This window comes from Rana temporaria, chromosome 2 (assembly GCF_905171775.1).
Source record: "Rana temporaria chromosome 2, aRanTem1.1, whole genome shotgun sequence".
NCBI lineage: Eukaryota > Metazoa > Chordata > Amphibia > Anura > Ranidae > Rana > Rana temporaria.
Window position 1 is genome coordinate 425,342,380 of NC_053490.1, and position 27,562 is coordinate 425,369,941.

At 43.6% G+C, this 27,562-nt stretch overlaps 1 protein-coding gene across 1 annotated transcript in view; it reads left to right on the forward strand.

Annotated features, from left to right (window-relative positions):
* Window positions 1-17,701, forward strand: part of MBTPS2 (membrane bound transcription factor peptidase, site 2) — an 82,283-nt gene extending 64,582 nt beyond the window's left edge. The window contains exons 10-11 of the mRNA XM_040338250.1: window positions 10,444-10,519; window positions 15,869-17,701. Of these exons, the coding sequence (XP_040194184.1) occupies window positions 10,444-10,519; window positions 15,869-16,091 (299 nt within the window). The 3' untranslated portion in view covers window positions 16,092-17,701. The remainder of the gene's footprint in view (window positions 1-10,443; window positions 10,520-15,868) is intronic.
* The last annotated feature ends 9,861 nt before the right edge of the window (window positions 17,702-27,562 follow it).

Consider the following 27,562-nt stretch of genomic DNA (forward strand, 5'->3'; position numbering starts at 1 on the left):
TCCGCCTCCAAAACTCTTTTAAGTGTGTATAAATAAGGCACAGCAGCTCACATCAATTAGACTATTGAATGGCTGTTGATGTTCAGTACAACAGGTTTAGCTTCAAACAGAGTGAACTGACAGATGTATTGTGTTTACATTTGCTGTGCCATGAATGTACTGTTTGCTAGCTGTACTGCACATTAGTATATTTATTGCAACATACAGGTATGGTTGCCATGCCCTAAACATCACAATTACTTGGGAATTAGCAATTGTTTTGAAATACAATAGGCACAATCCTTGGAAAGAAGAATATGGCAAGCACTCTGCAGTTGTTTCATCTTCTTGTATTAAATCTTTTTTTTTGCACTGCAGATTGACACAAAGATTAGAATGTCACTAATACAGGTGTAAAGGGGCACAGTTTGGCATGTATCTTGCAGGTTCAGTTGCCATAACCTAGGCATTAACTTACTTGAAAAACAGAATTTTACCATCATAGAATTCATGTATAGCTGAAATGTGTCAGGGCTGGGCTGTCAGCGCTTCTTTCTCTGTGCTCAGGTTGCTCAGCTGTCGGTTAATTTCCAGTACTCATCGTTCACCTGTTGACCATCTTCTGCTCGTCAGTCAAGCCCACAGCCAGCCCCTTCAGACTATTTAAACTGCCTGGGTCATTTCTTCAATGCCTTTGCCTTGGTCAACATATTTTAGAGACTCTGCTGTGTTCCTGTTGAAGACTTGCCTGGCCAATGTCCCCTTTGGTTCCTGATCCTGTCTGCTGCCTCTGATTGCGTTAATCTCAGGCTTCCTGATTTCCTGGCTTGTTCTGACTATCCGATTTGGCTACCAAACTCTGGCTATGTTTTGACTACGTTTACCAGTTGTACCATTTTATTAAAAGGTGACATTTTTACTTCATTTTATGTATCTATCTGTTTCATGGTTCCTGACCGTAGGCAAAGACCATGAATTTAGAAGATGCAGGCAAGCCACCTAGTGGTAATATTTTTCCCAGGTTGAATGAGCAGGATCACAGCATGGATCAGTTTGCCATAGCGTTAGATGCTTCTGATTCACACTGCTCACCTGGATCCTCCCACTGTGGCTTTTCTGGTACAAGAGGTATGTCTGGTTCTGCTCCGCTTCCCCAGCAATTTGGGGGCAATCCAGTTCAATGCAGAGGGTTTCTCAACCAGGTTGGGGTACACTTTGAGATGCTGCCCCAGGCTTTCCTCATAGACAGAAGCAAAGTAGGCTTCATTATTTCTCCTCTTTCTGATAGAGGCTTGGCCTGGGCAAACCCTTTATGGGAGATGCAAAAACCCATTGTCCTGAGTTACCCAGAGTTTGTGGCTTGCTTTAAAAGGGTATTTGATGTTCCCGCATGCACCACTTCTGCTGTCAAGAGCTTCATATTCATCAAACTGCGTAAGAGAACTATGAAATATGAAATATAAACATATGAAACAATAAGGCCCCTGTGGCTGCTTTTTTCATGGTCTCTCAGATAACATCAAAGATGAGATAGCAGCTTGATACATACCTACCGATCTGGAGAAGTTCATCACGTTTGTCATTGACTCCAGACTCCTAGAGAGGCCTTGCTTTTAAGGGGCTCTTACGGAAGCCTTCTTCACTTTTTGGCTCCGAGTTTTGCAGTCCCACCCTTGCCTACCTCACCTCCCATGCCTCCTGGTACCGAGTCTGCCAGTGAAGTAGAACCCATGCAATTGGGCTTCACACATCCCTCTGCAGATGAGCGGGCCTTTAGGAGGAGGCAGAGATTGTGGCCAGGCAGGTGACTTTTTGAAGCTTGCACCTGAGGTCCCCAGTTATCTTGAAGGATAAACCTCTAGCTCCGGTTACCCTTTCGTGGCCTGAGTTGTCCATCGATACACAGGCTCTAATCGACTCTGGGGCTGCAGGCCTGTTCATAGACAGTGCATTTGTGTCTAAGCACTCGATTCTGCTGCAGCTTCGTGCCACTCCATTTGCCATTGAGGCTATTGATGGGAGACGTCTACAGCCTGCCCATGTGACTTTTGAGACTGCTCTGTTGACCATGGGCATAGGGGCTCTTCACCAAGAGATAACCCAATTGCAAGTTATTTCCTCTCCTCATTATCCAGTGGTTATTAGTTATCTTTGGTTACAGAGGCATAACCCCTCTTTTGATTGGCTTTGTGCTGAGGTTTTTTCCTGGTCGCCACAATGCAGTAAGATATGTTTTCGGAAAGGGATTAAGGTCTTGTGCACCTCTTAACAAAAAAAGGAGAATCGGCTGAAATACATTCTGGGTGATCCATGTGTATGCCACAAAATTTTCACACAACTTGTGGTGATGATATTTCCCCAGAATATCACCAAATAGAATATTAAAAAAGGAATCTGACAATGTATACAGATGAAGATTTAAATGGGATATTGCAAGCAGGTTGTCGTTTCTCTAGCCGACAAGCTCCAACACTAGGGACTGCTTTATCACCTAGTCTTTTCTCATCCAAACAATGCCAATCCATCTGGCTCTCCTATCCTGGAAGTTAGCACCATAATTTTAAGAGGGAAGTTTCAGAAAAAAAACATTCCACAGCCCCCTACGTATAACACGCAGGCACAGTTTACCCTCTATTTTTAGGGTAAAAAAGTGAGTGTTATACGCCAATAAATACAGTAATTGACCTGATCACCTGTATTTCATGCAGCCTCCAATATGTAGGCTGTACTACGCATCCTTTGAGAGCCCGTATAAGGGAACATTATTGTAAGATGGCACTGGCTGCTATAAGGAACCAAGATTTTACAACCACCTGGGAAAAGATGCTGTGAAACGCGTCATCTCATTAGTTCGTTCGATCGCCACATCACTTCCGGTCTTCGGAGCTTGCGCTCCAAGCAGAGGTGCACTTCCGGTTCCATTTTCGGCTCTCTGGATGTTGCAGTAACTACACGGCTTGCAGGGCTACCAGCCCCAGGACTTCCTGTAAGAGGCTCCATCACCGCCCTATTCTCCAGCGGATGTCCATCTGACCTGGGTAAAAGTCACCTATCCCACGGACCGTCCAGTGACACTGGACCTCAATATATTGATATGCCCATTCATCTCATCCCCTTGTGAGTAGCCATTTGGCTGTTTGTCTTGTTTTAATAAATGCAATTGTAATGCTGCACTGAGTCTGGCTCTCCTTGCTTTTCTGTGTTCCAAAGAAGTTGCCCACATCCAAAGAACTGGCATCCATTTTTGCTCGGGGGATCTTTCGGTTACACAGGCTACCCAAGGTGATCATCTCCGACAGAGTTACCCAGTTTGTCTCCATGTTTTGGCGAGCCTTTTGTGCACAGTTTGGAATTCAGCTTTCCTTCTCCTCTGTGTATCGCCCGCAGTCCACTGGAGCAGCAGAACGAGCCAACCAAGCCTTGGAGCAGTTTCTATGCTACTATATTTCTGACCACCATAACAACTAGTCAGACCTACTACCCTGGGCAGAGTTTGCTCACAATAGTGCCGTCAATACTGCTTCTTGATTGTCTCTGTATACGGCAATTTATGGTTTCCAAACATCCATGTTGTCTGACTCATTTGTTCCTTAAAGAATTTCTGCATTAGAGGAGCATCTCTGTGATCTTCATTCCACTTGCACCCAAGTCCAAGAGTCCTTCAACGTGCCAGTGAGAGGTACAGACTCCATGCTGACTGCCGACACCTACCTGCGCCTTCCTACCAGGTTGGGGAGAGGGTTTAGGTTTCCTCTCGTAACCTCCAACTCTGTGTTCCCTCTCTGAAACTGGCACCACGATTTATTGGGCCTTTCCGTATTCTTTGTAGGATCAACCCAGTGGTTTACGCATTAGACCTTCTTTCTAACGTGCATATTTTGAATGTCCTTGCCTGGTGCAGGTCGAGAATTATGAGGAGTATGAGATGCAATCGATCAATGACTCCCATAGGTTCCGTGGGCGCATACAGTCCCTGGTTCATTGGAAAGGGTACGGATTGGAGGAACGCACTTGGGTCTCATTCTCAGACGTACATGCTCCTGTCCTCCTTCATGCTTTCCATAGACATTTTCCCCTCAAACCTGGTGCTCCTCTGAGGGGGAGGGGTCGCTGAGGTGTGTACTGTCAGGGTTGGGCTCTCAGCCCTTCTTTCTCTGTGCTCAAGTGTCGGTTAATTGCCAGTACTCATCATTCCACAGTGGCTCACCTGTTGATCATCTCCTGCTCGTCAGTCAAGCCCACAGCCAACCCCTTCTGGCTATTTAAACTGCCTGGTTCATTTCTTCAATGCTTTCGCCTTGGTCAACATATTTAGAGACTCTGCTGTGTTCCTGTTGAAGACTTGCCTGGCTGACGTCCCTTTTGGTTCCTGATCCTGCCTGCTGCCTCTGACTATGCTGATCTCAGGCTTCCTGATTTCCTGGCTTGTTTTGACTGCCCGATTTGGCTTCTGAACCCTGGCTATGTTTTGACTACGTTTACCAGTTGTACCATTTACCAAGGTGTGTTTTTTTTTTTTGCATTTTCTGTGTCCATCTGTTTCATGGTTCCTGACAAAATGTCCGTATTTGGTCATAATATAGCAGATGGTAGGCATGTCTCCAGTAGCATCATCGAATGACTCTTGCTTAGATATACTGTATCGACTTGCAGTGATATTGAGCAGCACCCTATTATACTTAATGTATGGTTGTATGCTGACAGTCAATTACGCTAATTTTGTTGTGCTCTATGTGCAGAACACTGTTTATTTTAAATACTAATATATATTGGATCTACAGTGAATGTAAAATGTCTACACATCCCTGTTAAAATGTCAGGTTTATGTGATGTAAAAAAATTAGACAAAGATAAAATATTTGAAAACTCATTTAAAGTGCCTCTGATTAACCCCAAATAAAGTTCAGCTGTTCTAGTAGGTCTTTCCTGACATTTTCTTAGTCATATCCTACAGCAAAAGCCATGGTCTGCAGAGAGCTTCCAAAGCATCAGAGGGATCTAATTGTTAAAAGGCATTAGTCAGGAGAAGGGTACAAACGAATTTCCAAGAAATTAAATACCATGGAACACAGTAAAGACAGTCATCAAGTGGAGATAATATTGCACAACAGTACCATTACCAAGAACTGGGATTCCCTCCAATATTGATGAAAAGATGAGAGGCTGCCAAGAGACTTACAGCAACATTAAAGGAGCTGAAAGAATATCTGGCAAGTATGTGGTACGTGTGAGGACAATCTCCGGTATTCTTCATATGTCTGGGCTATGGGGTAGAGTGGCAAGATGCAAGCCTTTTCTTGCAAAGAAAAACATCCAAGCCCGGCTAAATTTTGCAAAAACACATCTGAAGTTTCTCAAAAGCATGTGGGGAAAATGTGTTGTGTTATGGTCTGATGAAACCAAGGTTGAACTTTTTGGCCTTAATGCCAAAAGATATGTTTGGCACAAAAACAACACTGCACATGACCAAAAGATCCCCATACCCACAGTTAAGCATGGTGGTGGCAGCATCATGCTTTGGGGCTGTTTTTCTTCAGCTGGAACAGGGGCCTGGAACAGGGTAGAGGGAATTTTGAACAGTTCCAAATACCAGTCACTATTGGCACAAAACCTTCAGGCTTCTGCTATGAAACTGAACATGAAGAGGAACTTCATATTTCAGCCTGACAACCCAAATCATACATCCAAATCTACAAAGGAATGGCTTCACAAGAAGAAGATTAAAGTTTTGGAATGGCCCAGTCAGAGCTCAGACCTGAATCTGGTTGAAAATTTGTGGGGTCACATCCTCCAACTAGATCTATGCGCACAGTGATCAGAGCATGGACAACAGTTGTCCCCTATGCTAGGAATAACTTGGGACATTACTCTCCAAATACTCCTCTATGGATGACCCCTCGCTATCGGAATTCCAGTCCATTCCGGTTCCTGCTCTGTGGGCTGGTCGTGGTATCCACAATCTATCCCATATTTGTGAGGGTGGTGCACTACAAACATTTGACCAAATTAAAAATAAATTTCATCTACCTAACTTCTACTTCTTTCGGTTTCTCCAGCTCCGGCATGCTTTCGCTACACAATTTGGGACATCTCCCTTGCTTTGGTACCAGTCTGATATGGGATTACTCCTCCGGGATTATTTCCTAAAAAAAAAAAAAACCTTTATCGCCCATCTACAGGGCATTACAGCCGACTGTACATCATGGACTGGAAGGCCTTTATTCCTTCTGGGTGGCGGAGCTGCCGGAGCTGGACACGGAAGACTGGGAGGACATGTGGGAAATTCCTTTCTCTCACCTCATATCCTCTAGAGACCTTCTAATCCAGTTCAAAATCATTCACAAGTTTCATTATACACCATCCCGATTACATAAAATCTACCCAGATTGCCCACCGTGCTGTTGGCGTTGCCAAACTGACTCTGCAAATTACTTACACATGATTTGGTCCTTCCCCTTATTACAGGTCTTTTGCACTAATGTTCTCGCTTTTATCACCAGCTTGACTACTGTCCCTGTACCCCAGACGGCGGATGTCTGTATTTTAGGGCTGGTAGATGCCCTGGCCCCATCTAGAGCTCTTCGCACGTTGCTCAGTTTGCATCTGTTCTACGCTCGAAAGTGCATTGTACTCAGGTGGAGAGCCTCTTCTGCACCTACTCTCAATATGTGCAAGTCACTGTTCAATTCAATCTTCCCGCTGTATAAAGAAACCTACACATACAGGGGCTGCCCAAAAAAAAAGTAACAAGGTGTGGGATATATGGTTAGAATCTGATACCACTGTGACTCAACAGCAAGATCCTGACACTATTCTACCCTAATAAGTCCTATGAAGGTGGAAGTAAGAGTCCACATGCTCTGCACATACGATAATGTGGCCACACAGTGCATGCCCTATGCACCTAGAGGGATTGAAACAGTGGACACAAGTAAATGCTTAGGGGGTGGTTGACAAGGGATTTTTTCCCCCCCGACACCCATATACTGTTAAGCAGGAGTGAGAATCTTCCATCCTTATTATCCAAGCAACAAGTTTTGGGATGTTAAGATTTATGTTGTTGCTGTTAAGTAAGTTCTAATTTGTTTTTCCAAGTTACGCATTTTTTTTTCTTTTCTTTTTGAGCCGGGGTATGCCCAAAGGCTCTGTATCTGTACGGTTTTTCCGTTTTTTCTTTTGTTTTGAGAAAAACAATCTTGTGGGGTGATCTGAGGAGGGCTGTGCACAGGAGATGCCCTCACAATCTGACAGATTTGGAGTGTTTTTGCAAAGAGTGGGCAAAAATTGCCAAGTCAAGATGTGCCATGCTGATAGACTCATACCCAAAAAGATAGTGCTGTAATGAAATCAAAAGGTGCTTCAACAAAGTATTAGTTTAAGGGTGTTGAGTTGTACAGTTTATAGGTCACATTTTTCTTATGCACATGTTTAGGCTACGGCGGTGACCTCCATATTGGAGGAGTGACTACCTATATGTTCAGGGGAATAGTATCTAAATTTGTTAATAAGGAGGTGCCTTGTGGTATTTATATAGGTCACATTAAATGTAGAAAAAGTTCTAAAATGATTTATCTCGGTCTCATTTTTTTTACATCGCAGAAACCTGACATTTTAACAGGGGTGTGCAGACTTATTTAATTTATTAGGTGGAAAGTTAAAAAAATACTGAAGATTCACTTTAAGAGTGCTTCAGAAGGGGGTTGAGAGATTGACAACCTCAGCTCTGTTCCTGTGTGCTGTGTGAAGGAGGTGTGTCCCTTCCCCAATCGTCTTTTTAAAACTTCCCTCACTGAGCTCTGCAGAGTGTAACTTCAGCTCTTTGCCCCCCTTTTTCTGACTGCTCAAACAAGTGGTGAAAATAATACACATTGAATAGTCGTAGAGAACACTGCAAATAAACATGTACAATTTATGTAGGAACATTTGTTTCATTTCTGTGTATCACCTGAGACCAGTCACTTCACTGGGTATATGTAAGAATTTACAATCACTTTAAATGGGTAAAGCACTGGTGTGTGTTATGTTTTACAGTTGTCCTGATGTTTGGACTAGGTAAGGTTAACCACTTAAGCCCCGGACCAATATGCTGCCTAAAGACCCAAGGTGTTTTTACAGTTCGGGACTGCGTCGCTTTAACAGACAATTGCGCGGTCGTGCGACGTGGCTCCCAAACAAAATTGGCGTCTTTTTTTCCCCACAAATAGAGCTTTCTTTTGGTGGTATTTGATCACCTCTGCGGTTTTTATTTTTTGCGCTATAAACAAAAATAGAGCGACAATTTTGAAAATAAATCAATATTTTTTACTTTTTACTTTTTGCTATAATAAATATCCCCCAAAAACATATATAACATTTTTTTTTTCCTCAGTTTAGGCCGATACGTATTCTTCTACCTATTTTTGGTTAAAAAAATCGCAATAAGCGTTTATCGATTGGTTTGCGCAAAATTTATAGCGTTTACAAAATAGGGGATAGTTTTTATTGCATTTTTATTATTTTTTTTTTTTACTACTAATGGCGGCGATCAGCGTTTTTTTTCGTGACTGCGACATTATGGCGGACACTTCGGACAATTTTGACAAATTTTTGGGACCATTGTCATTTTCACAGCAAAACATGCATTTAAATTGCATTCTTTATTGTGAAAATGACAGTTGCAGTTTGGGAGTTAACCACAGGTGGCGCTGTAGGATTTAGTGTACACTTAGTGTGTGTTTACAACTGTAGGGGGGTGTGGCTGTAGGAATGACGTCATCGATCGAGTCTCCCCTATAAAGGGGATCACTCGATCGATGCAGCGCCATAGCGAAGCACGGGGAAGCCGTGTTTACATACGGCTCTCCCCGTTCTTCAGCTCCGGGGAGCGATCGCGACGGAGCGGCTATAAACAAATATCCGCGCCGTCGTCCCGGATCGCTCCCCGAGGGAACCCGACCGCCGCGTGTAGTGGGGGGGGGGGGGTCACGATCGGACCCCCGACCCACGTCTAGGCAGGCACGTACAGGTACGTTGATGTGCCTGTCCGTGCCATTCTGCCGACGTATATCTACATGAGGCGGTCGGGAAGTGGTTAAAGAAGGCCTTTTTTGGGAGTTTATTGAGAGTAATATGGAGGCTGTCTGTGGTAGCATTAAAGAAAATTGCATTATCTTTGGTTTGATTTAAGCTCTTCTCCACTTTATAAGTGTCAAGGGATGTAAGTACCTGAATTTTACTTGGTATCAGCCTCTTGCAATCCACTGTTCAAGAGAACTCAGACTGAGGATGGGAGGGGGTGACTTGAAGTCAGTCAGATGTACTGCATGCATCTGTACTGACAAGGAACATGCTAAGAGGCGAGCAGAATAACTGAGAGATGAGCTCAGGCACAAGCTGGCAGAGAGGCAAGATCCAGACAGAGGTGTGCTATGTGGCAGAGCTATGTATTAATCAGGACTGGATGGACATGGATACCAATTCTTTGGCAGTTAAAACAGTTCTCATATATGTATTTCATCTGTATGTTTTGCTTTAATTTATCAGGTTAGATTTTTTTAAGAGCCGCTGAGGAACTCAAACCAAGGAGGCACACTTATAAGTACAGTAAACACTCACCTGACTTGCCATCTTGCCTGAAAACTTCCATGGCCTCTAGTGTACTGTGGTCAGGCAGGGGTGTTTGTTCAATTCAACCTTCCAATTCAATTGACAGAGGTTAGATTCTGTCTTTCCAAGCAGCTCTGGAAATCGAATGCCTTGTGCACACGACCGGTTTTCCCGACGAGAATTTTTTTAGATTGGTCGGGAAAACCGGTCGTGTGTATGCTCCATAGCAGTTTTCCTGACGAGAAAACTGCCCGCAAAAAAATTAGAACCTGCTCTATTTTTTCCCTTCGTGTTTCCCGTCAGTCTTTTTCTCGTCGCGAAAACCGCTAGTGTATATGCTTTTCCGAGGGGAAAAAGATGCGCATGCTCAGAATTAAGTATGAAACGGGAGCGCTCGTTCTGGTAAAACTAGCGTTCGTAATGGAGATAGCACATTCGTCACGCTGTAATGGACTGAAAGGCTGAAAAGTTCAAATCGTATCTCGCCAAACTTTTACTAACACGAAGATCAGCAAAGGCAGCCCAAAGGGTGGCGCCATTTGAATGGAATGTCCCCTTTATAGTGCCGTCGTACGTATTGGTCGTCACCGCGCTTTGGTCGAGTGTTTTTTTGACTGAACGTGTGTATGCAAGGCAGGCTTGAGAGGAATCGCGGGTTTTGGCATGTCAGGAAAACCGGTCGTGTGTACAGGGCATTAGACTTTGGACAGCTTTGTGTATCTGCTTGCAAGTGTGCCAGGTCCTCCGTAATAATCCCATTAATGATGTAGGTAATAGAATAGTTTCAGCTATTTGTCTTGCTGTAAATGCTGCCTCTTTTTTATATAATCAAACAACAGACCGGTAAGTGTATCATGTAACCTGTTTTTGTTTCCACAGTGAGTCTAAGCAGTTTCATTCCACGATACGAGATCCTTAGCATAGACCTTCCAGTGATGATTGAGACCTTCTGCAAGTATCCTTTTTGATGTTCATTTTAATAGACCAGCATATATTATTATATTTAGGTGTTGTAAATGCGTATTTAGTCAACCATGTAAGGTACTGAAATATTTTTCACAACATTGATTCCTTCTAGAACTTAAAGGAAGCTGCCATCTTAGCCTCTGTTTCATGTGCAGCTTTCATGGTGCTGTATGTGTGATCAGCTATGACACCGACTATTTGATATCTTGTAAAAGTTTGGTTGCTTTGCCCTTGGATGACAACCATTCATCCTTAAGTAGCATAGTGCCGCATCCTGAAGATATATTGAGAGAAAAGAGGAGCGAAAAATGGACTTTGTAGGCACTTTTTATATAAAAATACAAAATGTTTAATTTAATAATCACATTAACAATATAAACAAAATGATAAATAAATTTGATTCTTAAAACATGTATCAGATAATTGGAACCAGAGGCAATGGGCTGTGCTGAGTGAATTAGTTGGTATAGATCACTGAAGAACTTTGGTTCGCACTGGTCCACTCGTGGTTCAATACTTTGACCATGTACAGTGTTCCGCAATTGGCTCTACTAGTTTCGCGGAGCTAGTCCGCTTCATCGGGAGCTTGGAACATATGAAATGGTATTTTGTTCAAATGAGGAGCGCTATAAAACCAGGGGCACCACCCTGCGGAGAAGACCACCTCCTGACCGACCCAGCCGGGTCAGACACGAGTAACCATCACCAATCAGCTAGCATCAACAAGGCCGCTTGGAACCGAGCCCCGAAAAACCTAGGGGGGCCAGCTGGTACTGGTATGGCAAGGTTATCTAGCAAAGGAGCTGCTGAGAGAGATGGGAAGTTTTAAGACTGCAGTGCTGCTGGAACCAATCAAGCTTTAGAAAGTACAAGGCAAATCTTATAGAGCGGGACCGCCGCGATGGTGTATGGTGTGGCTCGCTCCACACTGTGTGTTAGAACAGCGAATGAATATTCACTTTCCTAACACTGAACCGCCTCTCCGCCAATCAGGTGCTCGGGTCTGTTACCCGTCACCTGATTGGCTGAAACGACAGGCGCAGTGATTGGATGCCTAGATAGATAGATTTAGCTTGAGGAAGTGGTTTTACATCCAGGCTATGTCTGTTAGTAAATCAGTGATGTGTGAGGAGACTGATGGGGTGAGCTGAGGGGCATAGAGATAGATTTGGGTGTTGTCTGCATATAAATGGTAGTGATCAGCTGACCCAGGGAGGACGTGTAGATCGAGAATAGTAGAGGTCCAAGGACAGAACCTTAAGGGACCCCAACGGTAAGAGGAGAAAGTGGAGTTGTAAGTGACACTGAAGGTGCGGTGAGATAGGTAGGATTTGAACCAATGGAGAGCGCAGCCATGGAGACCAAGCAAATTGAGTTTTTTGAAAAGGAGGGGGTGGTCAAATGTTTTAAAGGCAACAAAAAGGTCCAAGAGTAAGCGTATGGAATAATGACCGCTGGTTTTGGCTTTTAGTAAGTCGTTTGTGAGTTTTAGGAGGGCAGTTTCTGTGGAGTGCTGTGGGCGAAATCCAGACTAAAGGGGATCAAGGAGATTATTTTTAATGAGGTGGTCGCTCAGTCAGTTGTAGACTAAACGTTTAAGGAGTTTGGAGACAAACGGGAGTAAAGGGATGGATCTTGGGTTGTTAAGATTGGTGGGGGTTCAGTTTTTTGGTATGGGAGTGACTAGCGCGTGTTTTAGAGGGTTGGGGAAGATGCAAGTAGAAAGGGAGACGTAGAAGATATGCGTTAAAGAGTGTAGAATAGAGCCAAAGGGTGACCGCAGTATTTGAGAAGGAACAGGGTCCAGTGGGCAGGAGGTTAGGTGGGCGTTGGAAAAATGTTTGTGACTTCCTCTATAGTAGCTGGGTTAAAAGAGGTAAGTATTGATTGTGCAAGAGGACAAGGAGTGTAACGTGAGGGAGTTATCTGTAGAGTGGAGATTTCGAGATGAATTGTCTCAATCTTAATTTTGAAGTGATTAGAGATCTCCTGGGCAGTGAGTAAGTTAGTGGGTGTAGGTAATGTAGGATGAAGTACAGTGGTAAAGGTAGAAAAGAGTTGACGGTGACTGCATGAGAGGGTGCTAATGAGAGTGATAAAGTTGGTCTGTTTGGCAGTGTGGAGGCAGGAATGGTATTTTTGGAGGGCAGATTTATATTGGCTGAAATCTTGCTATGACTTAGTCTTGCGCCACAGATGTTCAAGAGCGAGTGGCGTCACGTTACTTTATCAAGGGTATCAAGATACCCTTGATGAAGTTGCATGATCTGTGACACAATGCATCAGGAGGAGCCAGCTGACAACACTTCTGGTCGTGACGTCACCTGGCCAACAGGACTGGAAGTCCTGTTGATTATGATGCTGATTATTTTAAACTGTAAGTGTGCTACTGCTGCTGCTTTGTTAAATAAATATTTTACTTGATTACTGCACCATGGAGACTTTCTTGTCTTGCATGTGAACGCTATATGGAGGGGAGTTAGGACCTATAAGCAGATTATCAGCACCAGTGAAAGCCTTATTATGTATCTGGCTGGATGTCCCCGGAGACAGGATTTCATTGCCTTGGAGTTTGGAGTCACTTATATACAAAAGGCTTAACTAGACCTGTAGGGGTCTTTGTCTAAGGTGAGGGGCTGGGGCAAACTACTGGAGCACTATGGATTCAAGAAACTTTTGGACTAGGCACGTTTATCACATTTATTCACTGCATTTGTAACTTTGGAATTGTTGCACTTTATAGTGTGTGAAGAAAACAATATATATATTTATACATTTATATTTTTGTACAGTATCAATATTGTCACCATTTGCACTTTACATTGTGTTTTGAAGAATTATCACATCATACTTGAGCAAGCGCCACATAATTTATTATTATTTGTATACTTTGACCTTTTTGACACTTGGCTTGGTCCAGAGCAACGTTGCTGACACAAAAAGCTCTGCCACTGGCAATAATGTTTAGTGCCTCTGCTCCTGCCTGGCACTGTCAGCTGGCTGGTTGATGATTTTGCCTGCACACACAAGCAAATGGTTTTACCACACATCTGCTCTGTACAACCAGGAAGTGACTGGAGCTGTTCGGTTTTAGTTCTTTATTATAACCAAGTGCATTTTGGGATACTGAAGCCTTCACTGTCTCTCCCCCAATGCCCAGCTAACACTCCATAAACACTTCACTAACAAGCCATAAATGCTCTATGTGCTGTTCAGGTGCGGTTACAGAGAATTACTGTTGAAATTAATGGAAGTGGTTGAGAAGCATTGATGCCTCATGAAAATTACATACTGCTTACTTTTTAGCACAACACAATACTATACTAGCAAATAGGGCATTTGAAAATGTCCCAGTGTTGTTCCTATGAACATGTCAACTCTGGCTTCTTGTGTCAACCAGAGTCCTTTCCCCCATATACTCCTCCATGACCACAAGATAGAATATGTTAAAGGGAATAGGCAAAGTGATAAGTTCTCTTGACACCCCATCATGCGGGCGATGATGGGAAGTCTAAGGAGAAAAGTGTTTGTTTTATTAATAAAACAAGTCAATATGCAAGGAATAGAGTAACATGATTACTGATTGTGTAATAAATGTTGTAGATGTTTATATGGAATACAAGCGAATAAACAAAAAGGGTACAGTCGACACAGTACAACTACAAAGCCAGAGATAATGGACAAGGCATCGTATATGTAAAAGTGGCACCACATATGACTGAAAATAAATTAAGTTTAGGCGGCAAACCCAGATTTAGTCAAGCGTCTGGACGACAGAGCTCCCAGAAGACTGAGAGTTTGAGGAGGTGCAGTATGAATGGTTCCATGGTTCCATTGTCATCATAGTTGATGACCTAAGGTTGAGTGTAACAGAGCCTTGGCTGTCTGATTACTACTAACAATGGGGATAGAGAGTGAGGAAAGGCCCAATATGTGAGTCGAAAAGGCAACCAAGCGGTAGGAGACTTAAAGATCTTGCATTCTTTTTTAATGTGATTGGAGGAGGAAAGGTTGGGATGCTCATCCACACCTCCTCTAATCACAGACCACTTTGCGTTCATTGGAAAGAATGCAAGATGTTTTCGGAATATACAAGCTGCTGAGCAAGCAACCAACTCACTGTGATCTGTGTATTTCAGTTGGAACTGTTAGTTTGGCTCTGACTGTACTGTATGTGGGAATGAAAGTTGGAGTAATCCATAACAAAGCAGGACCCGCACATTGCACACATTTATTTTTACACTACTGTACAAGTAGCCACAAATTTTTCTTTCACAGAGTTGAGCTTTGAACCTGAACTTTAGGCACCATTATTTTTGTATGTTTGGATGTGGTGTAATCTGTTTTCTTCCGCTTTGCACCTTTATTTCCTTTTTTTCTAACGACATAATCGATTGTGTTTTCGTACAAGATGCATTGTACTTCTGCACCCCAACTGATGCCATTTCTGCAATATTGACTCTTGCAGGTTTGTGTACACCCCATGTGCTCTTTTCCTGTTTACAAAACACACGGCTGCAGTGTATTTGCAAACTGTTTTTGTGAATGGGCAACATGCACGGTGGGGGAATCATGGCTGCAACACTGTTGTCCACACAGGGACAGAAGCAGTAAGCAAACTGTACTAACAAAAAAGCTGTAGAGGTTTTTATTTTTATTTTTTATAAGGTTGTATAAATTTGAAATAAAAAGGTACATTGGGGAGACCACAAGATCATAACACATCTAAACATATTATAACAATGGTACCAGTGTTCAGACAATCCTAATTCTGCTTGCTGCCCCCCCCCCCCTTTTCCCCCATGGAGCACCCCTGCTACGTTTAGATTAGAAAAAGAAAACTGCATACATACCATTTTTTTCAGGTGTCTGACTGGTGACCTGACAGGTTCTCTTCACCCTGTTGTTCCTCCAACAGATCCTAAATTCCATAGATAGCAGAACCACGTATTGACATAGCACTGATCTCTGCACCATTCTCCTGTGCATCCACAGTCTGGAGGGTGGAGCCTTAATGCTCTGATTCACAGGAATTATTTTCAGTGGCACTGGGCACTTTCCTATCGATGGGATTAATGGCGTTGCATTGATGGATGAGTAAGTGTGTGAGGGCCAGTCTTGGAGATTGGGTGAATATAGGAGTCAGAGCTGCTTTTGTATTTAGCCATTACTGGGGGATCAGACTTTTTATTAAATGTTCAAACTAGAACTTGGCTTTAGGCAATGTCCTTTTAAACTGTTCCCTTGTTTTATGTTGATTTATGCCTACATCTATTATTTTATTTGTATTGCTTCTTTTTAATCCAGTTTGGTTGTTTTTATGCTTAATTGCTTTCAGATATATAATTTCCCTCTCTGGGGCCTTGGCGGTGATCAATGCAGTGCCGTGCTTTGCTTTAGATGGACAATGGATACTGAACTCTTTCCTTGAAGCCACATTAAGTTCTGTTATAGTGGAAAAGGAGAACAGAGAGCTTTTTGGGTTTTTTATCCTGCTCGGAGGCACCGCCCTACTGACTGCAAATGTGGTACTCGGACTCTGGATGGTGACGGCTCGGTAGCCTTGTTTCAGTTTTTAATGACCGCTTTTAAGAAACTGTAATTGCTGGATAATCTTACTCAGTTTAATGAGAACTACTTTTATGAAAGATGAACGGCTAATTATTATATTTTTTTTAATGCAGAATAAATTGGACCAAAACAGCAAAGGTTGTTGACCTTGTTTAGAGGCTAAGGATTTTTATGTCTGTTTTACCCCTGCAGATACATATGACATACGAACATTGAGTTTAGCAACCGAGTGAGACAAGGATGGAGCACTTTGACAACTGATTAAGTCTACTATGTAAACTGGCCACATAACACAATACCCAGTGCAGTTTTTTATTAAAAAACTTTTTACTCCAAAAAAGCAGTGCAAAGGAAAGGAACCATGTCCACAGGCATTACTCAAAGAAACCAATAAGAATCCTTCCAAAAGTAAAATTTTGATTGGTTGCCATTGATATCTGCTCTTGAACCTAATGTAGTTGTAAACCCCTTTCATGAAATTTGACCTAGGCATGTATATCTGTAGTGCTTACTTATCTCTCTCCAAAGCTCTAAGCTGCTGTGTCTTTCTGCTGCTCCGTTCCTCTGTTATCAGCATGATAACTTCAGACAAGTTCTCAGACACACGAGATAAAAGCAGCTGAAAATTAGTTTCGGAGAGGGATCTTAGAGGTAGATAAGCAGAGAGATTGTCTATTCACAGTACAGCTCTGCATGTTACTTTGTTCCTCTTCCTATGTGGACAGGGTTGTGTGTGCCTTTCCTCCAATCAGCTCTCACACAGTGTAAGCCACGACTCCACACCCACTGCTGTAAGAGGAAAAAAGATTTGTAACACGATTTGCACTTTCCAAGGAGTGTAGAAAGGGAAAGACGTAAGATATACATGTAGGGAGATTTGTTTCATCTCTGTGTATCGTCTGAGGCTGTTGACACTGGAAATAGGAAAGGGTTTACATCCACTTTTCCCTTTGTACTGGTTATAAGATAAACCTTTTTCACAGAGTCTTCATGCCTACAACAGATGACTATAGAATGATGAAAAAATATGGTCGTATGTGTGGCCACTGGTTCTTTTTTAGAATGTCATAAATTAGAAGATCTGAGCCAAAGGTTGATATTTTCTCAGTACATTTGACGACTGGACAAATGTTCTTCAAAAATTGTTAAAAATGTTGTTTGTTTCTAGCATGTATAAATGACTTTACTAAATGAAAACCCACATGGAGTGTTAGAAATTTGTTGTTTTGAGAAAATGTTTCCATCCTGCTCCTTCAAATTTTCTTGTAACTGCAGTCGAAAACGAATGCTGTTTCTTAACCCATTGATGATTAGGAAATCAATGAACAATTTTGAACTGAAAATTTGTGTTAGAAATTTGAATAGTGTATACTCAGCTTAAGAAAAAAAAAAGTTAAAGTATTGCAATAGGATTTATTTACTTTAATGCATGTACGCTCTACTTTTGGACAGTATGAATTGATATAATGAGTGGGCACAGACCCAAAATAAGTCAAAATGTCATATGCTGCTCTTCCATTGCAAAGAAAGGGGATAGACGTGTTAATGTGTTGTATAGAATGATTTAAACTGCTTATTTTAAACCAAAACATGAAACTGATGGACAGTCTCGTCATTGTTAAAGTTTTTGTGGTAAATAATTTGTGTGGATGTATTGTTTAAAGCTGAATGCTAGATATGATTTTTGTTGCATAGTTACATTGGGCCAGCCCGGATCAATGTGAGTATGTATAGCTAATACCTGAGAAATCTTGTGGAAGCCGAAAATCACTGAAATAGTTGTCGCTACTACAGTGATACCAACAATCTTCCAGATCCAGTGGCAAGTGGCTTCTCTTCTGCATAGTAACCATAGAGGGTATCTATGGGTACTCGCTTGGCACTGACACCATTCACAGAATGACTTGTATTTTTTTATGAAAACAAGGCATTTTATGATTGTAGGCGTGGATTATGATGTAACCACCCCGCCTCTCCACATTGTCCGAAAAAAATAAAAATGCCTTGTGTTCCTTAGAAAAACATACAAGGTGTTCTATGAATAGTAGCAGTGCCAAGCTGAAGGGTAGCTGCTTGGGACAGGCCCTGGAAAATCAATTACACTTTGCAGTTTTCAAAGTGATCGCTCAGTTATGAGATGTGTAGTGAAAATCATACCTAGATTTCAGGGTTAAAATAGAATTCCAGCTTTCTTATCTCTTTAGTTTGTTTGGACCAAGCTGACCCAAACTAACCAGTTCCATTACAAAACTATACAGCTGCTGTAATATACTGAAGTAGAATTGGGTACATACAGTAAGCTGCACTGTATTGTGGCAGCAGATAGTAAGTCGCCCATACTGCTGCCAGAATGCAGAATTACAGAATTAAAGAGTAAGTAAACTTCCATCTTTTTTTACCTATAAGTAAGCCTATATTAAGGTTTGCCTATAGGTAGTGTAAATATCTCCTAAACATGCACCATTTAGAAGATATTTACTGTCCTAGCAGCTAGTCACGTCACTGTCACATGCGCTCTGAAGGAACGACTGCCCATCACCGGTGGCAGGATTGACATAATCGCAGCTCCAGCCAACTCAGAGCCAGAGCCGCGAACCTGGAATAAAGCTTGGGTATAGATGGACGCAGTCTCCAAGGATGACAGGGCATCTCTGGAAGGCTTTGTTTTCAGGTAAGTTTCACATAACGTGCTAGTATGCGATGTATACTAGTACATTATGCCTTTGCCTGGCAAAAAAAAAGTTCAACGGTTTATAACCACTTTAAAGAGAGTTGGGCTAAGTGCTTGCCTGCCATTCAAGTAGAAACCTTGTACTTTTATAAATGAGAAACAATGCTTCCTCTGATTGGCTGAGATGGAAGTTTTGACATCATCCGACTGCCTCTCCACCTTGGCCGCATAATTTTGCAATGGGAATGGTATGTTTGGGCCAGCTTGGCTGAAATTTTACCTAAATGTAACTGTAGGCAATAATGGATTCCACACCACCAAATAGTCACATGTATGCAAACCGAGGTACCTGCTGCAATAATTTAGCTTCTGCAGGTCCCCAGAAAGACACCTTGCTACATTATTCATATCTACAGATGACACCCTTACTGCATCAACCTCCTGGGGTGTCTCATGGTAGCTTAACCTCTTTTAAGCCATTATTTAATTGTGTTTTTGATTACCCTTTGATATATTTCACAATCATAAAACCAAAAAAGATCTTCAAATTATATCTGGTCTTAAAACATTAAGATTATTTCTACTTTGTCTAATATTAGTGCTAGAAAAAGGTTATTTGTTTGCTGTCTTTACAGTCTGAAGGATTCTATACAATTTTAGCTGCACTTCATGTTTTTGCTATACATAACAAAATTTAGTGATCATAATTTGGAGAAGAAAAACAGTCTTTCACTAAATTACTGTTTTTGAATTCTAATGCCGCTTACACACAAATCGGAAATTCCGACAAGAAAAGTCCTATGTGAGCTTTTGGTTGGAAATTTCGACCGTGTGTACGCTCCATCGGAATTTTTCTTTTGGAATTTCCGCCCCAAAAAATTTGAGAGCTGGTTTTTCAAATTTTCCGACGGGGAAAGTTCTTGTCGGAAATTCCAATCGTCTGTATGCAATTTCGACACGCAAAAAAACACGCATACTTAGAATCAAGTCGACGCATTTTCTCGGCTCGTCATAGTGTAGTAATTCGACGAGTTCTTGACGGTCAGAATTTTGTGTGACCATGTGTATGCAACACAAGTTTGAGGCAAAATTCCTTAAAAAAAAATCCACTTTTTTTTTGTCAGAATTTCCGACCGTGTGTACGAGAAAAAAAATGACCCACAAAAGAAGAGAAACCAGGTTTGCCAATCCTGCTGCCCCATACAATGATCGTCCTTCAAATCTGACAGGTGGTGCCTGGGGTGCAAAGAATCATTGCCATGGCATGTGTACATACCAGTTTTAATGTAGCACGCCGGTATGAAAAAACACTGAGGCTGGGTTCATACTGATGCGGCAGGGGGTCCGGTGCATCCCTGTACACCGAATCAGGTCTGAATTTTTTTCCTGAATTCGCACCTGAAACCAAGCCAAAGACGCACAGGACCCGTTTTCAATGCAGGCCACCCCAGAGCAGTGTAAACCAGCTCCATTAAGAGCCGGTCACAGTCTCCTGTTATGCGAATTGGATGCGGAGAAACCTGCAACCAATTTGCATCAGTGTTACATTAGAGCCTAACTGGGATGTACACATGCCATGCTTTGTCATATTTGCCCATTGAGATCAATGGGGCCGCAATCTCAATCCAAACGCTTGATTTGCAGTTGCAGTGTGGTCATGCAATGTAAAATTGGCATTCAACAATTAAAAAAATAAATAGGAAACATAAACAGATGTCAGGAGGCACTACTGCCAGTTGCTGCTTTACTGCCCTCTAAAAAGAGATCAACCACGGACCAATTTTCAGACAACAATAAACCTGCTGCCAGTCTGAAAGTGCCCTAATCACTTAAATTTGCTCTCGATAAACGAATCCTTTAAAGTTGCAAAGTTTTTCAGATTATCAGCCTAAAATGTTTTTAAATGATTTGATTTTAAATGGAAAGATATATACACAATATGTAATCCACATCAGATGATTACTCATCACATCTCAATATTGAGCAAGGGGCTATAATACAAGCAGCCGATTCAGGGTGGATTATTTATTTTTGTGACGGTTTGGGTGCAGAGGTTTTAACCACTTCGTTCAGCATTGTTCATTTTTGTGCAAGTTTGTGTAATTAAATGTGTTATAAATGTTTGGTGATATCGTTGTGCTATTATTGGTGTCATTGTTTTCTTTTCATCATGATAATGGACTTCTGTCGTCCTAGTATTAGTAACAGGGATTACATTCCCTTTAGGGGTTAGGATGAGGTTAAAGGTTACGTTTACTTTACAGTTAGTAGTTTGGTTTAGGATAATCACTATTTACTTAGTTTAATGTTGTCAGTGTCCTCACTCCGCATGCCGTAACTTTTGTGGAAAAAAAAAATTGTACACAATCATTACAACAGATTCACACCATCTAGCAAAATAATGTTTGCCCTACTTTTGTAGGAAAGTAAACAATGCGCTATACTGTTTTTTATTATAGAAGTTACATTGTTTTTAAACTCTACACATCTCTGTCCCCCCCCCCCCCAATTGACCCATCCCCACTTCACCCCCATGGGGTGTATCATTAAGGGTCTTGCACACAGTCGTATACAAGGCACATGGGAATACAGAATAAATAACGGCTGTTGTTGTAACACCTAGCTGCAGCTGAATTGTGTTCATAGCGGGCATCACAAAAAAAACACTGTATGCAGTTACATTCGCTTAACCACTTCAGCCCCAGAAGGATTTATCCCCTTAATGACCAGGCCAAATTTTTGCAATACGTCTCAGCGTTGTTTTAACTGACAATTGTGCGGTCGTGTGATGCTGTACCCAAACAAAATGTATGTCCTTTTGTTCCCACTAATAGAGCTTTTTTTTTTTTTTGGTGGTATTTGATCACCTCTGCGGGTTTTTTTTCCCCGCTATAAACAAAAAACAACGGGGGTTATCCTCAAAAGAGATACTCCGACTTAACTGCTGTTCAGTCTGTGTGTAACTTTGGAAACGATCCTCAAAAGGCTTTTTCCAAAGTTACACAGAAGATCCGGCATGTGTAATTGAATTACACTGCCTAATTTTAGGATGCAGTACCGCATCCGCCGCTGGGGGCATTTCGAGTCGAAATGCCGTTGCTAGTATGCAAATTAGCACTTAAGGCGATCCACAAAGCTTTCTAGCTTCCTTTTTGCGCCGTAAGTGTTATTTTGCAAGTGTAAAATTAGGGCTCGTTTTACAAAGTGTAAAGTTAGTCACACCTTGTAAAGGCCCATTCCAGCGACGGCATTTGGTATGCTTTCCCGAGGGAGAACTCCACGTCAATTTGTAAAAAACAAAACCGGCATGGGTTCCCCCCCAGGAGCATACCAGGCCCTTAGGTCTGGTATGGGTTGTAAGGGGACCCCCCCTACGCCGAAAAATCGACGTAGGGGGTCCCCTACAATCCATACCAGACCCGTATCCAAAGCACGCTACCCGGCCAGCCAGGAAGGGAGTGGGGACGAGCGAGCGCCCCCCCCCCTCCTGAGCCGTGCCAGGCCGCGTGCCCTCAACATGGGGGGGTTGGGTGCTCTGGGGCAGGGGGGCGCACTGCGGGCCCCCCCACCCCAGAGCACCCTGTCCCCATGTTGATGAGGACAGGGCCCCTTCCCGACAACCCTTGCCATTGGTTGTCGGGGTCTGCGGGCGGAGGCTTATCGGAATCTGGGAGTCCCCTTTAATAAGGGGGCCCCCAGATACCGGCCCCCCACCCTAAGTGAATGGATATGGGGTACATCGTACCCCTATCCATTCACCTGGAGGCAAAAAGTAAAAGTTAATAAACACACAACACAAGGCTTTTTAAAATATTTTATTATTCTGCTCCGGACGCCCCCCCTGTCTTCGTTATTAGCTCAATTACCAGGGGGGGCTTCTTCCGCTCTCCGGGGGTCTTCTCCGCTCTCCGGGGGGGGTTTCTTCTTCCGCTCTCCGGGGGGGGCTTCTCCGGACTCCGGGGGTCTTCTTCCATCTTCTCCCCTCTTCCGCTCTTGACTCGGCGAACCCCGGTTCTTCTGCAGCTCTCCGGTGCCTTCTTCTTCAGCGCTGGCTGCCTGCTATGTTTGTGTGTTAGCTCGATTAGTAACAGGCAGCCAGCGCGGTCTTCTGTGACGTCAGGGTCTTCTCTTCCTTTCTTCCGATGTTGCCTCGTCGCCTGTTGTCGCTGTAATGATGGAAGCGCGCCTTGCATCACATTTATATAGGCATCACCGTCCCATCATGCTCTGGCAGGTACCCACGTGGTGGGTGCCTACCCACGTGCACCCACCACGTGGGTACCTACCGGAGCATGATGGGACGGTGATGCCTATATAAATGGGATGCAAGGCGCGCTTCCATCATTACAGCGACAAGAGGCGACGAGGCAACATCGGAAGAAAGGAAGAGAAGACCCTGACGCCACAGAAGACCGCGCTGGCTGCCTGTTTGAAATCGAGCTAACACACAAACATAGCAGGCAGCCAGCGCTGAAGAAGAAGGCACCGGAGAGCTGCAGAAGAACCGGGGTTCGCCGAGTCAAGAGCGGAAGAGGGGAGAAGATGGAAGAAGACCCCCGGAGTCCGGAGAAGCCCCCCCCCGGAGAGCGGAAGAAGAAACCCCCCCCGGAGAGCGGAGAAGACCCCCGGAGAGCGGAAGAAGCCCCCCCTGGTAATTGAGCTAATAACGAAGACAGGGGGGGCCTCCGGAGCAGAATAATAAAATATTTTAAAAAGCCTTGTGTTGTGTGTTTATTAACTTTTACTTTTTGCCTCCAGGTGAATGGATAGGGGTACGATGTACCCCATATCCATTCACTTAGGGTGGGGGGCCGGTATCTGGGGGCCCCCTTATTAAAGGGGACTCCCAGATTCCGATAAGCCTCCGCCCGCAGACCCCGACAACCAATGGCAAGGGTTGTCGGGAAGAGGTCCTGTCCTCATCAACATGGGGACAGGGTGCTCTGGGGTGGGGGGGCCCGCAGTGCGCCCCCCTGCCCCAGAGCACCCAACCCCCCCATGTTGAGGGCACGCGGCCTGGCACGGCTCAGGAGGGGGGGGGGGCGCTCGCTCGTCCCCACTCCCTTCCTGGCCGGCCGGGTAGCGTGCTTTGGATACGGGTCTGGTATGGATTGTAGGGGGACCCCCTACGTCAATTTTTCGGCGTGGGGGGGTCTCCTTACAACCCATGCCAGACCTAAGGGCCTGGTATGCTCCTGGGGGGGGGAACCCATGCCGTTTTTTTCTTTGAAAATGGGCATGGAGTTCTCCCTCAGGAATGCATGCCGCTGTCATTTTTTTTATCCCCGACGCAACTTTAAGACGTCGCGATCCTCAAAACTCGGCGTAACGTAACTTCGCGCATGCGCAGTACGGCCGGCGCGCATGCGCAGTACGGCCGGCGCGGGAGCGCGCCTCATTTAAATGGGACTCGCCCCATTTGAATAGGAACGCCTTGCGCCGGCGGAATTTTAGTTACACAGCCTGAAATTTCTAGATAAGTGCTTTGTGGATCAGGCACTTAGGTAGAAACTTTAAGGCAGTGTAACTTAAATTGGATTTTTTAAGTTACGTCAGGTTTTTGTGGATCTGGCCCAACATTTTTTACTTTCTGCTATAAAAAAAATTACAGAAAAATAATTTATTGGTCACTTTAGGCCAATTTGTGTTCTGCTACACATTTTTGGTAAAAAAAAATCCCAATAAGCGTATATTGATTGGTTTGTGGAAAATTTACTGCATCTACAAAATAGGGGATAGATTTATGGCATTTTTATTATTTATTTTTTACTAGTAATGGCGGTGATCAGTGATTTTTAGCGGGATTGCGGTGGGCAGATCGGACACACTTTTTTGGGAACCCCTAACATTACTACAGCAATCGGTGCTAACAAATATGCATTGGTATTTTACTAATGACACTAGCAGGGAAGGGGTTAACATCAGGGGCAATCAAGTGGTTAACTGTGTTCCCTCACTGTGTGTTCTAATTGTATGGGGGAAGAGCTCACTGGCACGACACACAGATCCGTCTTCCTGCTTAGCAGAAAGACAGGATCTGTGTAATCTCCCCTGTCAGAAAAGAGATTTGCCTTGTTTACACAGGCAAATCCCTGTTCTGTCACTGTGGAGAATGGTCACAGGTAGCCGACGGACATTGAGGCTGCCAGACCGGCTAATTGGCCCCCCACTGGCCAATAGAAGCATGTGCCGCCCACAGATTGCTGTGTACGAGCCCGACGTACACCTACTGTATGGCAATTTGCGCAGCTGAGCCAACGCTGGCTGGCAAGTGGTTAAATACCAGCACGCACACAAGCGTATTTTTCAAAACGTATAAACACGAATTGATGATTGTCATGTTTGCTTGATTTTATAGACTTTCAATAAATTCTTTTGATTTTACTTCCGGATGTGCCGCAATTCTTTGTTGACATTGGATTTCCCTGGCTGTGGACCAGACAGACACCCAGATCTCTTCAGCAGCTTACCAGATCCTCACAGGTGGCTTTGAGCGTTGTGTTCCAGTTCTTTCTCTCATCAGTATAAACACGAGTGCCTGGCTTTACGTATGTATAGGCAGGTACCGCATTTTTTTAACGTTATGACTATAGGCAAAAAATGTGGTTCTCGTGTTCCTCAATTACAGACATAAATTACTCTGTGGGCCCATACGCCTTAAAGAATTTGTTACCCCAACACTTCATATTCCGTATATGTCCCTGCTGTACCATGTACTTGTATAATAAAGTATCATGTTCTCTTTGTATTGCTTCCTTTGTGTGAAATCCCTGGTGTTCCTTCCAGTCCCTCTGCTTTCCAATAAAAACTGGCCACACTAAACAGGGAGAGCACATTGTGGTCAGTTCTCTAGCTAAGCTGGGAACTCGGTGTGCTCCCCTCCAATGATCAGCTGGGAAGCTCAGTGTGCTGCTGCTTCTCCTCCACCAGCTCTGAGCAGCTGAGAACAGAGGGAATGTGATATGGGAGGCTATGGGAGAGGATATGAAAGGAAATAATGGGACACGGGTGGCAAAAATAAAAGTGACAGAGGTTACAACTAGGGTTGTCCCAATACCGAGCATTTGTGCGAGTACAAATGCTCCCGATGCCTGACCCGATACTGGGTCAGAGGCGAGCGGACTCTGGGCGGAGAGGGCGGGCGGCGTCAGTAGGCGGATCGGCCCGCCTCAGTGGGTGGGGCGGGCGGTGGCAGTAGGTGGATCGGGTGGAGTGTGCGGGCAGGCGGCCTCGGTGGGCGGAGCGGTCGCCATCATCTTGGCACACCCTGAACTTGGCCACAGTAAGCCAGCAGCTGACATCTTGTTACACCCAGCCCACGTAGTTCGAGCTGGATGTAACCAGATGTCTGCTTATACTTACTGATGCAGGGTGTACCAAGATAGGCGCTGCAGCATAGCATTTCCTCATGTCCTTTGATGCTGCATTTCAGTGCCTGCCCATAAGTGCCAGCCACCTGTCAGTGCCCATAGGTGCGGCCTCAGTCCCCATCAGTCAGTGCCACCTATCAGTTCCCACCAGTCAAACTGTCACATGGCTTTTAAAAAAGTATTGGTAATCGGTATCGGCAAGTACATGAAAAAAAGTATAGTACTTGTACCTGGTCCTAAAAAGGGGTATCGGGACAACCCTAGTTATAACCCTCCCTTGCTCTATCTGAAATAAAAAATAAAAGTTTTGCCTTTAGTTCTACTTTAAGAAGGAACTTTTTTGCCTATACCACATATAACAGAATACCTGTAATAAGTGATCCAGCCACCCATTAAGAAATCTAGGATAATGATATCACACATCATCACTAGTAAATATCTTATATTTCTGTTCACATATGTGATAATTGCTTTGTGATTAGTTTGATTTCATGTTGTCATTAAAAAGAGCCCTACCTCAATCCTTGAATTTCCTTCAAATTTATTTCTAAATTATTACTGCTGTCTCAATATATTTGTAGATTTTGTTGTTTCAAATTTACATTAAATATAGATAGAATGTTTGATGTTTATTTTTATAAAATTAAAATGATCCTGCTTCTAAGAAACTATATTGAATTTCCAGCACCAACTTTTTTTCTGTTTTAGTTGTTAATTAATAGAAGAGGAGTTAGACTCTGCCACGATTTTCTTTTTGCATCAACATACATTTGCTAGGTTAGCATTGCTGATCTATCATGTTTTTGAAGCTTAAAGCCCAACGCCCAGGGGTGTGGCCTGCTATGATGGTGTGAGGAGTCTCAGTAGTTGGCTCCGGTTCCATTGTTGCCTCAGATGGCAGCTAATTTCCTCTTTTCCCACTTCTCAACCCCAAGGCAGCTTTCAAGCTACTCTTTAAAATCCAGACCCACTGCACTGACCAACGGCCTGCATTAAGTAAAGCATCGACCTTGAGTGCAGTCATGCCTGGAGATACTCCAGCAGCCACTCCCTCAGCACTTTCTATTACCATCCTGGTGTGCAGATACCCTTCGCTTTTCCCAGTCACAATGCAGCCAGCCAAGAAACGGAGAGTACCAGCACTGAGGTCACATACCAGATGGGAGAAAACCTGCCACTGCAGTCCACTGTGCTGGATCCAGGCAGGAACTCAGACACAGGATACCCAGCATCCATGTTTCCTTCACCGAACCCATCACAGGGGAGAGCAGCACCCCTGCTTCAACAACAGCCATCTCCCACCCTGATAAGACCCTTCTCTTCACCAGCAAGAAATCAGGGGACACCCCCCATTTGAGGAACAGTGGACTTTTCCAACAGCATATACTGCTGAAGAGAGATCTCTAAACTTATGGCCCTC